The 15,060-nt window shown below is 37.2% G+C and overlaps 1 protein-coding gene across 3 annotated transcripts in view; it reads left to right on the top strand.

Moving 5' to 3' along the window:
* LOC150086027 (uncharacterized) overlaps positions 1-15,060 on the top strand; it is a 228,680-nt gene that overhangs the window by 106,355 nt on the left and 107,265 nt on the right. For all 3 annotated transcript variants that reach the window (XM_090373659.1, XM_090373657.1, XM_090373658.1), the window contains exon 9: positions 9,562-9,680. In XM_090373659.1, the coding sequence (XP_090229785.1) occupies positions 9,562-9,680 (119 nt within the window). The remainder of the gene's footprint in view (positions 1-9,561; positions 9,681-15,060) is intronic.

Genomic DNA, 15,060 nt, shown 5'->3' with positions numbered 1-15,060 from the left:
CTGCCACCTCTCTTGCTAGTGGACAAACCCACTGCTTTGGTGGATTGTCCATTCTGACTCAGATTATTGCATTCACATAGACAGTAAACTGATGTCAGTATGGATAAATGTTGTGAGTTAAGTGACATTGAAAGAGGAATGATAGTGGGTGCCCAACACATGGGTCACTCCGTCCGAGGCCAATTGCACTGTCTTCATTCAAGAGTGTATCGGGAATGTCATTTCCGGAATACATCTCATCATGGACAGCATTGTGGGCGGAGAAAGGTGGTGGATGAAAATGGCCATCGACATCTGTCTCGCATTGTTTCGGCCTACTGTAACCGAAGAGCAACATTGGCACAAATCACTACAGACTTCAACGAGGGAGGTGCCAGTAATGTCTCCACCAAGACCATCAGGCGATCATTAGCAGCAGTAGGTTATGGGAGCCACTGACTCACCAGAGTCCCATTGCTACCACCAAGACACAGGACTATATGCCTAAACTGGGCAAAAGAACATCTGCACTGGACCATAGATGGTTGGAGATGAATTTCCTGGTCGATGAGTCCCATTTCCAGTTATTTCGAGCGGATGGGAGGGTGCATATCTGGCAGAAACCACACGAAGCTATGAACCCGTCATGTCAACAAGAAACTGTTCAAGCAGGTGGAAGGTTAGTAATGGTCTGGGGCATGTTCAACCGACACATGTTGGGACCTCTGGTTCATCTAGACGCATCTCTCTGAGTGGTCCAGGTTACATGACCATCTCTTTATGGTCATCGTGCATCCACAAGGCAATGGACTCTTCCAGCAGGACAATGTGCCTCTCCACAGAGCCATGGTGACTAGAACATGGTTTGAAGAGCATTCTGCAGATTTTACCACAATGGAATGGCATCCCCATTCACTGGAAATGAACCCTGTGGAGAATCTTTGGGATGCTGTGGAAAGGTCCCTTCGAGCTTTGGATCCTCCACCGAGGAATGCGGCAGAATTATGGACAGTAGTGCAGCAAGCATGGATGGAAATACCTGTGGAATGCTTTCGTGAACTAGTGGACTAAGGGCAGTCACACGGCAATGCCTTGCCGTGTGACTGCCCTTATCCCACCAAAATGTGGGCCCACCCATTACTAGTTAGGTATCCCATGATTTCTGTCTACTCAGTCTAAAGATGACAATTTCCAAGATATAAGTACTGTATATTCTGAGGAAATGTTTCTTTTGTGGAATAATAACTTCATCGTACTTTATTATAGTGGAAACGCAGAAACAGAACACAAGAAACAAAGGGGGAAATTTACTTTTAAAAGAAGCTACTTTTTTTGTTGAAATGCTGTTATCATTACAAGGCCATATTCATGAAAATAAAGTTTGCAAAAATTTCAAACATTGAAAAAATAAAGGATCTCTTAATTGAATATTTTTCATTGATAATGTAAAACAGTTTGATCCATTGCCAAATAGCATGCTTCAATACCACAACCTTTTGGAATTATCCCATAATTATAATGTATTTAAATAAAATTAAAAAAAAAAATTTTGCCATAATAAATTATTTGTTTGCTGAATAAAAATATTTTTACAAATAACATATTTAAATACAAACTAGCTTTGTGAATTGAAAAACTAACATTTTTAATAAGAACATACATAATTGCATTGTATAACCATGCCAAGACATTTTTATAAATATTTTGTCATAATTAGAAAACTTTTTCAGCCTAAATTAAATAGTTTACCAAATAAAATAATTTTAAATTTCTACCTAAAGGACTTTTAGATCTGCTATCCATTTTTGCAATGCTTCTCTTTTCCTGTTGTAAAGTAATATGCTTCATAACGTTATTTACAATACACCCAACCATATTTTTGACCAAACTGACACTGTGTGCTTGAAGTTGATAGTCTAATTGCCTCTTTACAGTTTCATAAACTGTCATTAGTCTCTTTTGGTATTCAGCTTCAAGTTGCATCTGTACATTGGAGTAATTTCTGTCCTTTTGCCCACCACTGTGCCTGCTCTTTGTTAGCTATTGCCTCTTCCAAATTACAGATGGTACCTTTTTATATTTATTCCACAATGCTTCATGATCATATATTTGTTTCTTTGAGTGCACTTTAATTCTTTCTTCATATTTTTTTATAATGAAATATTAGTATTAGTAATGGCTGCATGGTGCAAGCCATTGATATGGCTTATGCTGCACCAGCCAAAAAAAAAAAAAAGAATATATATATATCCAAACAAAACAATGATAAAAACAAAAAAATAAATAAATAAAATAAATAGATGATAATAATTAATAAAAAAAAAGGAAATTAAACCTATCATTCTATGCGCTTCCCTTACCCGAAAGTACTATCCAGACGACCTTTGAATTTCCCCAAACTGTCGGCCTCTACCACCCATGAAGGCAACTTATTCCAGTAATTTATAACTCTCTGGCTAAAATAAAACTTCCTGCAGTCCAATCTAATCATTTCTCCCCGTAACTTGAATTTATGTCCCCTAGTTCTAGCATCATTTATAATCTTGAAAATTTCGTCCTCGTTCATTTTACTGATGCCTCTCAGAGCCTTGAACACCTCAATCAAATCTCCTCTAAGGTGTCTATTTTCCCAACTCTGCAATCCACATATTCGAAGTCTTTCTTCATAAGGACGCCCTTTTGCCGATCTCATCAGGCGAGTTACCCGTCTTTGCACCCTTTCAAGAAGCTCGATGTCTTTCTTTAGGTGCGGTCTCCATACTTGAACACAGTAGTCCAAGTGTGGTCTAACATAAGCCTTATATAATGGGATTATCACGTCCCTATCTCTACTTGCAAAAGTTCGATAGATCATCGATAGGACACCATGGGCCTTCCTTGCAACCTGTTTACAATGCTCAGAGCATTTCATGTCTGACCGTATCATAACACCCAAGTCCCTTTCCTCCAGTACTGGGTTTAGTTGAACTCCACCAAGTGAATAAGTTCTTTTGGGATTACTGTTTCCCAGGTGTAATACCTTACACGTTGTTGGATTAAAGCATAGCTGCCATTTTTCTGACCATTCCTGAAGTCTATCTAGGTCTCTCTGAAGAAGCTCAGCTTGACAGTGATCATTAACTACTCTACCAATTTTAACATCATCTGCAAATTTAGACATCATGCCCTCTATCCCTTCATCAGTGTCGTTTATGAAAATTAAAAACAACAGTGGTCCTAATATTGATCCTTGGGGAACCCACTTCTTACATCAACCCAATCTGAGGAATAGCCATTTATCATGCCATCTGAGGAATAGCCAAATAATTATAGACCTGTTAGTTTAACTTCTGTTCCGGGGAAAATAATGGAGTCACTGGTTAAAGAGGTGATACAGGATCACCTAGACAAGACAGCAGTAATAGTTCAGACTCAGCATGGGTTTGTTAAGAGGAAGTCTTGTCTGACCAATTTGATTGGATTCTACGATGTGGTTGCAAAGGAACTGGATGCAAAAAATAATTTTGATATCATATACAGGTCGACCATCACTAATCTGGCAGCATTGGCACCTGTGAGGTGCCGGATTAGTGAATTTGCCAGATCACCGATGGTTATTTTAGCACATACAGTTTATCCAACAGCTAACCACCTCCTCCTACCTTTTAACACTTTGACTGTTTAAGAAAAAAATTCCCTGGGGGCCAAAAAATATTTAACAAATAATTTGATTAGTAATTCTAAAATAAATATTGTAATGCCAGTGTTGTTGTCTTCTCGTTTAAAATATATATATATATATATATATATATAAAAAAAAAGAAAGACACTTTTTTTATGTTGCATATATGTGGCCGACGTGTCCCAGTAGGTTACTTTATTTCTTGAGAAGCTGTGTCGGCCGCATACGTGTGATGCTGTTACGGCATACATATGAAGGTTGTTTGTGATTAGTTTATTGCATGCGTGGTGAGCATTGCAGTAAAACTAATTGCGATAAAATAAACTCTCAAACGTTGCAATATGTTTGTCAGTGTTAGATTTTGTGAAAACGAGTTCGTTAGCGCACTGTATTATCCATCATATTGTGTTGTGTTTTTCCGCAAGTTTGTACAAGTGTTGTAAAAAAAAAAAAAAAAAAAATCTAAAAAGGAATGGCTAAAAGAAAATTAGTAAAATAAGAGGAACTGAGAGAAATTGCTAGAATTTACAATTAAGCAGAGTTAAACTTCTCACAGGACACATTGCTGTCGAGTTTTTTCAGAAGTTCAACTTTATCTGTTATGGACAATGTATGGTGTTTGCTAAATGTGAGCAGGTTATAATAATAATAAATGCAGAAAAACAAGTGGGAATGGCTTGCCAGTGTTTAAGAGTTCACATCAACAGCTGATGCTGCAGCCAACGCCACTAAAACAGTAGCGGCAGGTGGTGTGCCAACCTGGGAAATTTGAAATTATGTTAACAGAAATTATGTCCAAATTAACGGTGGAACCAGATTACCAGTGGCCGGATTAGTGATGGTCGACCTGTACTTGGATTTCAGGAAAGCTTTTGATACTGTTGCACATGGAAGACTGCTGTACAAATTGGAGCGGTATGGCATTAAGGGCAAGTTACTGCAATGGAGTGAGCGGTGGATGGCAGAGAGTGGTAATCAGTGGTCTTTGTGGACTAATGTTATTAGTGGAGGCCCCCCGCCCCCCCGGGGTTCGGTGTTTGGTCCGCTGTTCTTTGGATATTTATCAATGAAATTGATGAATACATCAGTCTTAATTTCCAAGAATGCAGTTGATACAAAAGTTGGCAGGGTTGTTAACGACAGTAATGGCAGTGTGCTGCTGCAACAGGATCTAGAAAATTAGGGCAGATGGAAAGAGAAGTGGCAACTGAAGTTTAACATTGACAAATACAAAGTACTCCATGTGGGTAGCAGTAACCCAAGAGAAATGTACCAGGTGTGTGTTACTACATTCAGGGAGTGGAGAATGAAACAGACCTGTGGGTAATTGTGTAGTCAGATATGAAGTTCTCTGAGCAGTGCAAACAGGCTGCCTGAGCAGGTCATGGAGTTTTGTCAATGATATATAGGAATGTTGCTAGCACAGATAAGGTGATTATCCCTTTGTATAAGTCAATGGTCAGGCCACACCTTGAGTACTGTATACAGCTCTGGAAGCCTCATTTTAGGAAGGATGTAGAGTTGTTAGAACGAGTACAAAGAAGGGCAACAAGATTGGTGATAGGAACAAAGGGGTGAGCTTACAAAGAAAGGCTTAAGTTTTGCAAGTTGCAGCATCTGGAGACTAGGCACCTGCGAGGCGATCTGATTGAGGTGTGTAAGGTGTTGAATGGTTTGAGCAGGCTCAATACTGACGGGATACTTCTGCTTGCTCAGATTAAGAACCTGAGGGAGCATAGATTGAAATTATAGAAAGACAGTTGTAGAATAGATGTGTAGAAGTTTGCCTTTAGCCAGCAGGTAGTTGATTGCTGGAACAGACTTCCATCTGTTGTGGAAATTGATAGCTTAAATAAATTTTTAAGGGGCTGAACTAGACAAACATTTGGAGTGACCAGATGGGTGAAATGGAAGGGTTTTTTTTTTTTTTTTGATTGATGCTGTATAAGCTTACTTTTTTGCATCATATGCCTCAACTAATGCTAATATAATAGTCATGTCTAAAAATAATTTCAAACACTACCACTTTCAAACACTAATTTCATATTCAGCAATTCTGAAAATCTGCTTTATGCCCTTGTTAGAAAAATACATACATAATTATATATCATTACATTATATAACCAACCCGAGACTTTTATAAATACTTTGTCAGAATTAGAAAATGATGTTATTTGATGGATTGCAAATTGTAGCATCTGGTTTTTATTTATTTTATTTTATTTATTTTATTTTTTCTTATTTATTATTACCTAAATAATAAAATTCTTTTATCTGTGTTTTTTCTTTTGCTGCGTCTGCCTCTTTTTGGTGAACTGTCTCATCTATTTCCTGATCAGTAACAGAAACATTGTCACTACATCTGTTGGCTTCAACATCATATATGTTCTCATAATTAAGGTCATCATCTGTACATTAATTTCTCTGCTGTAATGTGCTTCACCCTCAGCCCTAAAATCACCACTAATTCTTTTAGAACATAACATGGCAAAATTTTGCTTACATGCAAATAAAATAAGAGTCAACAAGAACAATTTACTCTACATGCCAAACCAAAACTGAAATCATAATGAAATTGGAAGAAAATAACATGATTGCAAATTGAGCAAGAAAGCCACATTCTGAAATCAAAACTGGAATTGTAACACGATTACCAACATGGATGACCATTACCAATTTGTGCAATAATTACTCCGTCTATGGACCACCAGACTACTTTTGAATTGCATGGAAACCATAAATTAGCTTAAGGTAGAAAGGTACTGAGTACCTCACCATGCAAGTGCAAGTCCCATTTATTAACAAGAATTTAAAATATACTGGATGTTAATTGAAGGGTAAAAATTGAAGCCCTATTCTTTGCATTTGACCACTGCAATTTCTGAAATCCAAGAATGAAGCCACAATCTCATTTTATGAGATTGTGGTTGTTACTTGCCAATACTATTATCAAAGATATAGCAGTGGTTCTTGTATTGTTTTGGCTTTGATTATACTTGGATCCTTTGTGAGGACCAGGTCAGTGATATGTGGGTCCCTTGATTTTTTGAACTATGTAGTTCAAAACACTTACTCTGCTTGGTGTATTGCTCTATCAAGAATTCCAGTTAGTATGGAGTAAATTATAATTGCCCGCCCATAATGTGGCATTCAGCTTTGCTTGTCCATTCAATTTGCCTAGAGATATCTTATATTCCCAACAGTCATCAGGCTCTGTAGTGGACCCCAACTGTGAACTTTACATCATCACCAGACAACTCATGCTGCACTGATTCTTCATCTAGCCAGGCTTGATCAGATTCCAGTAACAATCTTGACTACCTTCAGTTCATATCTAATGAGCAGCATAATCATCATGATGAAATTCCTTGTTGCCACTCTCAGGATAGTACTGTGTTTCAGTCAGTCTCGCAAATCAGCTTTAAAAGACCTGGCCACCTACTAAATCTCATTTGTTTTGTTTGTGGTACTCCTGGTGTTACCATATAAACAGATTAATTTTTTTTTTTTTTTTTTTTTTACTTATTACTCTTATACGTTCATTATAACTGCTTAAGTAAGTTTTACTGGTTGATGTGTCTCTTACAGTGTGCCTCTTCTCATGCATATACTGAATATAGCATATGCGTGGTAAGTCTCTCACAAATGCTCTTGGGGTGAGGTGTAATTGTAACCTTTATGTATTCTCACTGTCTGTTGTATCCAGTGCAGTTATGGGAAACCACCGGTGGCACCTCATCCCCAAACACTGTCTGTTGTATCTAACTCCTGTGTGAGCTTGTCATACTAATTTATCAGGTTTGTTGGACAAGATTTTTTCTTTATAAAGCTGTGTTGATCATCCTTTTAGTATATTATAAATCTTGATATGATCTTGTAAAATACCTTTGATTATAGACTGACTTTCTCCACCACTGAAGTTAAACTGACCAATCTGTAGTTATCTATCCCTTCCTTAACAAAACCCTCTTTGTGTGTTGCAAGATGTTAGCACTTGGCACTTCTCCATTCCAAGGAGACTACCTCTGAGTCCAGTTGTGACTTCATAATTAACACTAAAAGTTTGATACTCTCCTTCACAGCCTCCTGTAGTATGGCTGAGCAAATACCATCATTACTTGGGACCTTATCTAATCTCTTGCCCAGTTGTTTTTCTGTTAGGCTCTCCTCTCTAATATCAGTATAATACAAGTATGTCCTGTGGTGTTCAGGTATATTTGCACAATACACAATATTTCACACCCTGAAATGGACTTTTCTTCTATTAAGTGTGATGAAAATATCTCCTTAGCTGTCCAGTGATATCTGGATTATCTATGATTATGATGTTGCCATTGAGCTTTTCCTCTTCATATTTATATATGATTAAAACTCTTTATTCCCATTCTTCGCTCTCATAGCTAATGATTTCTCATACTCAGGCTTTGTAATGTTTAATCCTTATTTATTCCCTCTCTGGTCTTGTTACAAATCAACTTAATTATTATATGATCTAATCTGATCTGAGTTGCTTGTCACTCTGATTACCCCATACTGCCTTTTTCAGTTTATTTTAAGGTTGCTAAATCCCTTTTCATCTATCTGTGCTTCCTGCTTGTTTGTTACTTCCTTAATAAATTGAATATACTTTTCGCTTTGATGAATATCTTGAAAGTATCCCATAGTTCAAGTGCACTTTCCTTCTATGTTTCATCCCTGTTGATTGAGCCTAAGAAGCTCCTAGCCCCTTTTCTTAAAATTAAGATTTTTGTCCTTAGCCCCATTTCAAAAACCTCATTTATCATTATCCACTTTAGGACATTGGCTATATGATGTCAACGGTTACTTTACCATTATAATATTTGTGATATTCCTATGATGACTAGTGTTGACAAGTATGTTTGTGTCCCTTGTACTCTCCCTTTACTGTTGTTACAGTGACATATAGGGGAAACCCTGGAGACCACCTTAATTACAAACAACACACTTTGTACCCTCCCTGGCATGTTGTTACAGATAACAATCATCAAGTTGATTTAAGTAAATTGAAGGCAAAAACTTCATGCTACAAGAGTCATAGAATATGACTATAGTCATAGAATAAGAGTCTACAAGTCATAGAACTGTCACAGCTCACCATTTAATTATTATATGATCTGATCTAAGTTGCTCTTCACTCTGTGATTACCCATTGTTACCCTTTTCAGCTCTGTGTAGCTTGTTAATCCCTTTTCATCTACCTAGGCTTCCACCTTATATGGTATCTTCTTAATAGATTTAATATTTGTGATATTACTCTGATCACTAGCAATGAAAAGATCAGGTATATATTTGTACTCCTTTTACCCTCCCTGACAGTTGATATAGATAACATTCATCAAGTTGCTTCAAGTAAATCGAAGACAAACTTCATGCTATGAGGATCATAGAATAGTATTATACACAACTTGAATACACAAAGCTTGCTTTATTTGAAGCATGTACTCCAACTTGTGCTGAACTGCCTCCAAAATATGAGATTTATGCATTTCATAGAAAATCTAGCTTGCATGCTTTTTGCAGATCCTGACAACAATCATGACTGTTTCTTTTTCTGACCTCAGTTTTAACACAGGAGCATTTCTCCAACCTTGTAGACATTGTTCATATGGTTTTTAGAGTGCTACATTGATTTGATCACTTAAGTCGTTTACACACTTGTGTCAAAAAACCTTGTTGATATGTTTGTACATGGGAATACATCATTTCATTCACTAACAGCATGTTACTTAGTATGCTACATAAACAGATTCCTTTGCATGGTTTTGTGCAGTACAGGAAGGTATTACCACTACATTATATTCAGCACTCATAATTCATGTTATAGTATCATGTGTGTGATTTGATTTGTAGTATTGTGTATATAATATTAATACTAGTTTGTTTCTGTCATTATTTTTTAGAAAATCTTATGCGAGTCGTATTTTTGGGCCACCTGCAGCTAAGCGGCTGAGATCAGATCATGATACTCCAGAATCATGTTTCCACTTTGGTAATCAAGTGACTTGTGAATCTTCTGAAGGTGAATTAAACTTTTGTTATCATTTTACTCCATATAGTTTTCATAAATTGTTATAAATTACAATAAATTTTTCAATTTTCTATATTAAATTTTGCCATTATTGCATGAGGGCTAGTTGTGAAAGCCTTTCATTAACATATATGCCTTAACTGAAGTAAATAGTTATGTTCTAATCAAAGTACATAACTTTTACTTAACAAGTACAGTTCACTGTTGAAAAAAAGCCATGAATTAGGGTTGAATTTGAAAGTGTCTGCAATTCTGCCCAGACACGATAGGAGGGAGTATATGATGAGAGCCCTGTCGATCAATTCGGCCCTGGAAGGATTGTGCAAGGCTCAAGGGGTAGAATTTTTTTCAGCCTGGTCTGTACTTGTTAACAGGAGAGACTGCTTCTACAGGGATGGGATACACTTAAATAGAAAGGGTGCAAGAATGTTTGCGGATACTATCGAGGCAGTGTTAGGTGGGTCGGAAAACTGCTAGCTTGGGGGGGATACAAGAACTAATAGATTAATAGTAGCCACTGGCAGAGGTAAAAGTGATTCTTGCACTGCTTCTATTGGAATGAGCCGCAGCCTGGAAAATAAGATGCAGGATAGTTCAGAGACTGCTGGGAATCATTGGGGTACAAATAAACACATAGGTTGTGTTAGGGTAGCTAAGAAAAAGAACAGGTGCATGTATACTTGCGTGTACACCAATGCTAGGAGTTTAGTAAATAAATTTGATAAATTTGAGGTATTGCTAAAAAAAACATCAAAGGCAGATATTGTGTGGATTTCAGAGACATGGTGTCACACAGATATAAGGAATGCAGAACTGGAATTTGGGGAGTACAATGTCTACAGAAAGGATAGACAGGGTAGGAAAGGAGGAGGGGTTATGCTATTAGTTAAGAAATACATAAAATCCAAGGAAGTGAAGCCAGTCAACATTGCTGGACAGTGCAGTGTTGAGTCAGTTTGGTGTGACATAAGCATAGGGAAATCAAAATTGAGAGTAAGAGTGTGCTATAGGCCTAATGACTCTGATGAGTATAATAAGAAACTGTATGGGGAAATAGAGTGGGCCAGTAAATCAGAGATTCTTATAATGGGGGATTTTAATTTCCCAGATATTGACTGGAATTTGGGAGCTGGTCACTCACACACTAGCAAGGCTTTTGTGGATTTATTGGATGATTGTTTTCTACATCAGCATGTTCGGGAGGCAACTAGAGGGAGTAATACTCTTGATTTGATTATCAGTAGTGATTCTTCATGCATTAAGAATCTGCAGGTAAATGAACCACTAGGTGGCAGTGATCACAGTGTGTTGAAGTGGGATTTATTCAAAGAGGTAACTACCATTAGGGGTAAAGGGAAGTTTATTGCTTTCGTAAAGGCGACTATGATGGACTGAGACAGTATTTAAATATTATACACAGTGGGGCCAACTGATGATGTTACCAACAGCAAATTCAAAATGGGAAGCATTCAAAGAACTTATCTTGGAAGCTACTAGGCTTTACATATCAACTAAGAAATATTGTTCAAGGTTTAGGCCTAAGTGGATGTCAGATGAACTAATGAGACATATGGCAGAGAAGAAAAGTGCATGGGATACATACAAATTAACACGTGACAAGAAGCCTGTGATAGATACAAGTTTCTGTAACCAAGTTACAAAGGAGGATAGGCAGGCGAAGGCAGATTACGAGAAATCTTTGGCAAGGGATGCAAAGAAAAACAGCAGAGTTCTTTACTTAAGTAAACTCTAGAAGGAAGGGGATGAATCAGATTGGTCCACTTGATATCGATGGGTCAACTGTTGATGATCCTGCTCGGGTAGCTAACAAACTGAATGAATATTTTGCATCGACATTCACACATGAGGAGATATTTGGCGAGGGGAATGCCAGAGGTGTATACAACTCTGGCAGTAAGCTAGAGAATCTTGTAATAACTGAGAGTAAAGTGGAGGAGAAATTGTTGAAGATAAATACAAGAAAGGCACCTGGGGTGGATGGGATCTATCCAGTTATATTAAAGGAGGCCGCAAAGGAAGTAAGCAAACCTTTAGCCATAATTATGAGAGTTTCCTTGGACTCAGGGGAAGTACCCATGGACTGGAGATGTGCAAATGTGACCCCAATTCACAAAGGAGGATCAAAGGGTGACACAAATAATTATAGACCTGTTAGTTTAACTTCTGTTCCTGGAAAATTAATGGAGGCACTGGTTAAAGAAGCACTGCAGGATCATCTAGACAAGACTTCAGTCATAGCTCAGACACAGCATGGTTTTGTTAAGGGGAAGTCTTGCCTGACCAATTTGATTGGATACTATGATGCAGTCACAAAAGAACTGGATGCAGGGAATAACTTTGATATTATATACTTGGATCTTAGAAAGGCTTTTGATACTGTTGCACATGGAAGACTGCTGCACAAATTGGAGCAGTGTGGCATTGGAGGTAAATTGCTGCTATGGATAAAGGGGTGGTTGAGGGGGAGAAGACAGAGTGGTAATCAATGGACACTGCTCATCATGGACTAATGTTATTAGTGGAGTCCCTCAGGGTTCAGTGTTGGGTCCATTATTGTTTTCTGTATTTATAAATGATATTGATGGTGTATCAAGCTTAATGTCCAAGTTTGCAGACGATATGAAGGTTGGCAGGGTTGTCAAGGACACTACTGACACTATGCTACTGCAACAGGATCTGGAAAGTTTAAGCAGATGGGCTGAGAGGTGGCAAATGAAGTTTAACATTGACAAATGTAAAGTACTACATATGGGAGACAGCAACCCCAGAGCAACGTATAAACACTGTGGTACTACACTGACAATGGTAGAGAATGAAAGGGACCTGGGGGTAGTTGTGCAGGCAGATATGAAGTTTTCTGAGCAGTGCAGACGGGCTGCAAGAGTAGCTCATGGTGTATTGTCTATGATATATAGGAATGTTTCTAGCAGGGATAAGGAGGTGATTATTCCCTTGTAAGGCAATGATCAGACCACACCTAGAGTACTGTATACAGGTCTGGAGGCCTCATTTCAAGAAGGATGTAGAGATGCTGGAACGAATACAGAGAAGGGCAACAAGATTAGTGAATGGAACAAAGGGATGCTCTTATGAAGAAAGGCTTAAGTTTTGTAAATTACAGTGTCTGGAGACTAGGCACCGGCGAGGTGATCTGATAGAGGTGTATAAAGCCTTGAATGGTTTGAGCATGCTCAATGCTGATGGGATTCTTCCTCTTGCTCAGAATAATCACCTGAGAGGGCATAAATTCAAATTGAGAAAAGACAGATGTAGGATAGATGGAAGAAATTTGCCTTTAACCAGCGGGTGGTTGGTTGGTGGAATAAACTTCCATCCCTTGTTGTGGAAGTTGATAGCCTAAATAAGTTTAAGTCTCAGCTGGACAGGTATTTCGAACGAACAGAGGGGTGAAGTGGAAGTGGTTATTTTTTATTTATTTATTTTTTTTTTTTTTTGGCTGATGCTGCATAAGCTTGCTTTCTTGCATCAAATGCCTCTACTAATGCTAAAGTACATGTCTAATGTCCAAAATCTGACAATCTTGGGACCTGAAAATTGTCAGTGTTTGGGATAAGTCTAACCAAATATGGAATGTTAAAAATTCAAGCATGGATAAAAGGAAAATGCATGGAAAACAATGGCTGTCTAGTTTTTTGATAATTTTTCTGTGTTTAACTTATTTTTATTAGCTACTTTATATTATCCTTATTTGTTTATTTATGCTTTGGGCGGGCACCTCCGTAGCCAGGTGGGAAGGAGCAACAGTGCGTAGCACACGCTTCTTGATTAGACCGGGGTTCGAGCCTGTCACCACCAAATACGGAGGATGTGGAAAGGTCAGGGAATGACCACCGCATATCCCGGAGCAATATGGCCTTAGTTGCTAATGCTCCTAAAAACCAAACAACAACATATGCTTTGGGCTGCTGATTGATCAAAATTTGGAAACAAAAAACTTGGCACCATGAAGTTACTAAAGCAATATTTTTTGTAATTGCTTTGGTAAGAATATTACCAAATAATAGAATATATTAAAAATAATAATAAAATAACAAGAAGAAAAAAACAAAACACATTTTTTTACAAGATAATTTTATATATCTCTTTTTAGGAATAAAAGTAAAGGCTTTTGGATCTCCTTACTCAATCTACATTGCTCTTTTTGATGGTACAGCATACTGAAGTGGGAAAATAAATGGAAAAACAATTAAGCATCTGTTAATTTGGAACAATTAGCTGTGCCAATTGATTGTGCAAGTCATGGCACTTCAGTTTGCATGTCTGTGTTAAGAGCTATAAAGTTCAGCAGAAGAAAAGATAAATGTAAAGATTTGTGATAAGTAGACTGTTAAACGCGAAGTTTGCAAGAAGCTCTCTCCAGCTTGAAAAAAAAAAAAAAAAAACTTGCAAAGCTTTTTTGAACAGCTTTCATAGTATTCAAAATATACAAGTAGCCTTGACTTTCATCAGTTTGATTTATTTTGATCTATAAATTTTTGATTAATATTTCATCCTTAAAGATGGCTGATAAACAGAAAGGTTTATCATATATTAATAAGGACATACTAGCCATCTGCTGAAGTGGTAGTGGTGTAAAAAAAAGTGATAGCAAAGTGGTATTAGAAGTGAAAACAAGTTAGTTAATGTGCCTGAAATCTAATGCACTGCATTACATTTTAGGCACATTAGCAAAGAGTAAAAATTCATGATTAAAACAAAAAAAATCAGAAAGCAATGACTTACTCGTGAACTGAGAGCTTTTGATTTCTGTGCATCCACCATATTGCCCATTCATTAACTGCGGCATAATATAAGTCACTGATGTGTCTAAAAAAACTGAAACCTGCTTAAACTTTAACATATGGTATAGGGATAACTTTATATGATATATATGGGGGGGGAAGAAAGAAATATTAATTGCCAGATTTCAGTTGGTCCAATTTTAGTGAAGTAAGCTCAACAATTCATTCTAAAGAAACCAAATATAAAAATTTCATGAAAATCCATCCAAAGAGAGTCAAATTATTACGTGCAGATAGATGGACACAGAAATAATAATTGCCAGATATCTATTGGTCCAATTTCAATAAAATTTGATGGTTCTACAAATTTTCCTAAAAGAGGCAAATGTAATATTGCATAGAAACCCAGCTACTGGTAGTCCAGTTAATTATTTGCAGATGGACAAACAGAAGTAATAATTGCCAGAGATCTAGTGGTTTAATTTTAATGAAAAATAGGATGGCTCAACAGATTTTTCTAAAAGAGCTGAATATACAATTTTATGAAAATTCATCCACATGTAGTAAAGTTATTATGTGTGATGGCAGAGAGATGGACAAATATGAAG

This window comes from Mastigoproctus giganteus, chromosome 5 (assembly GCF_048544385.1).
Source record: "Mastigoproctus giganteus isolate SK-2022 chromosome 5, ASM4854438v1, whole genome shotgun sequence".
NCBI classification, from domain to species: Eukaryota; Metazoa; Arthropoda; class Arachnida; order Uropygi; family Thelyphonidae; genus Mastigoproctus; species Mastigoproctus giganteus.
Note: the sequence above shows the minus strand (reverse complement) of the source record. Positions and strands in the feature narration are given on the sequence as shown.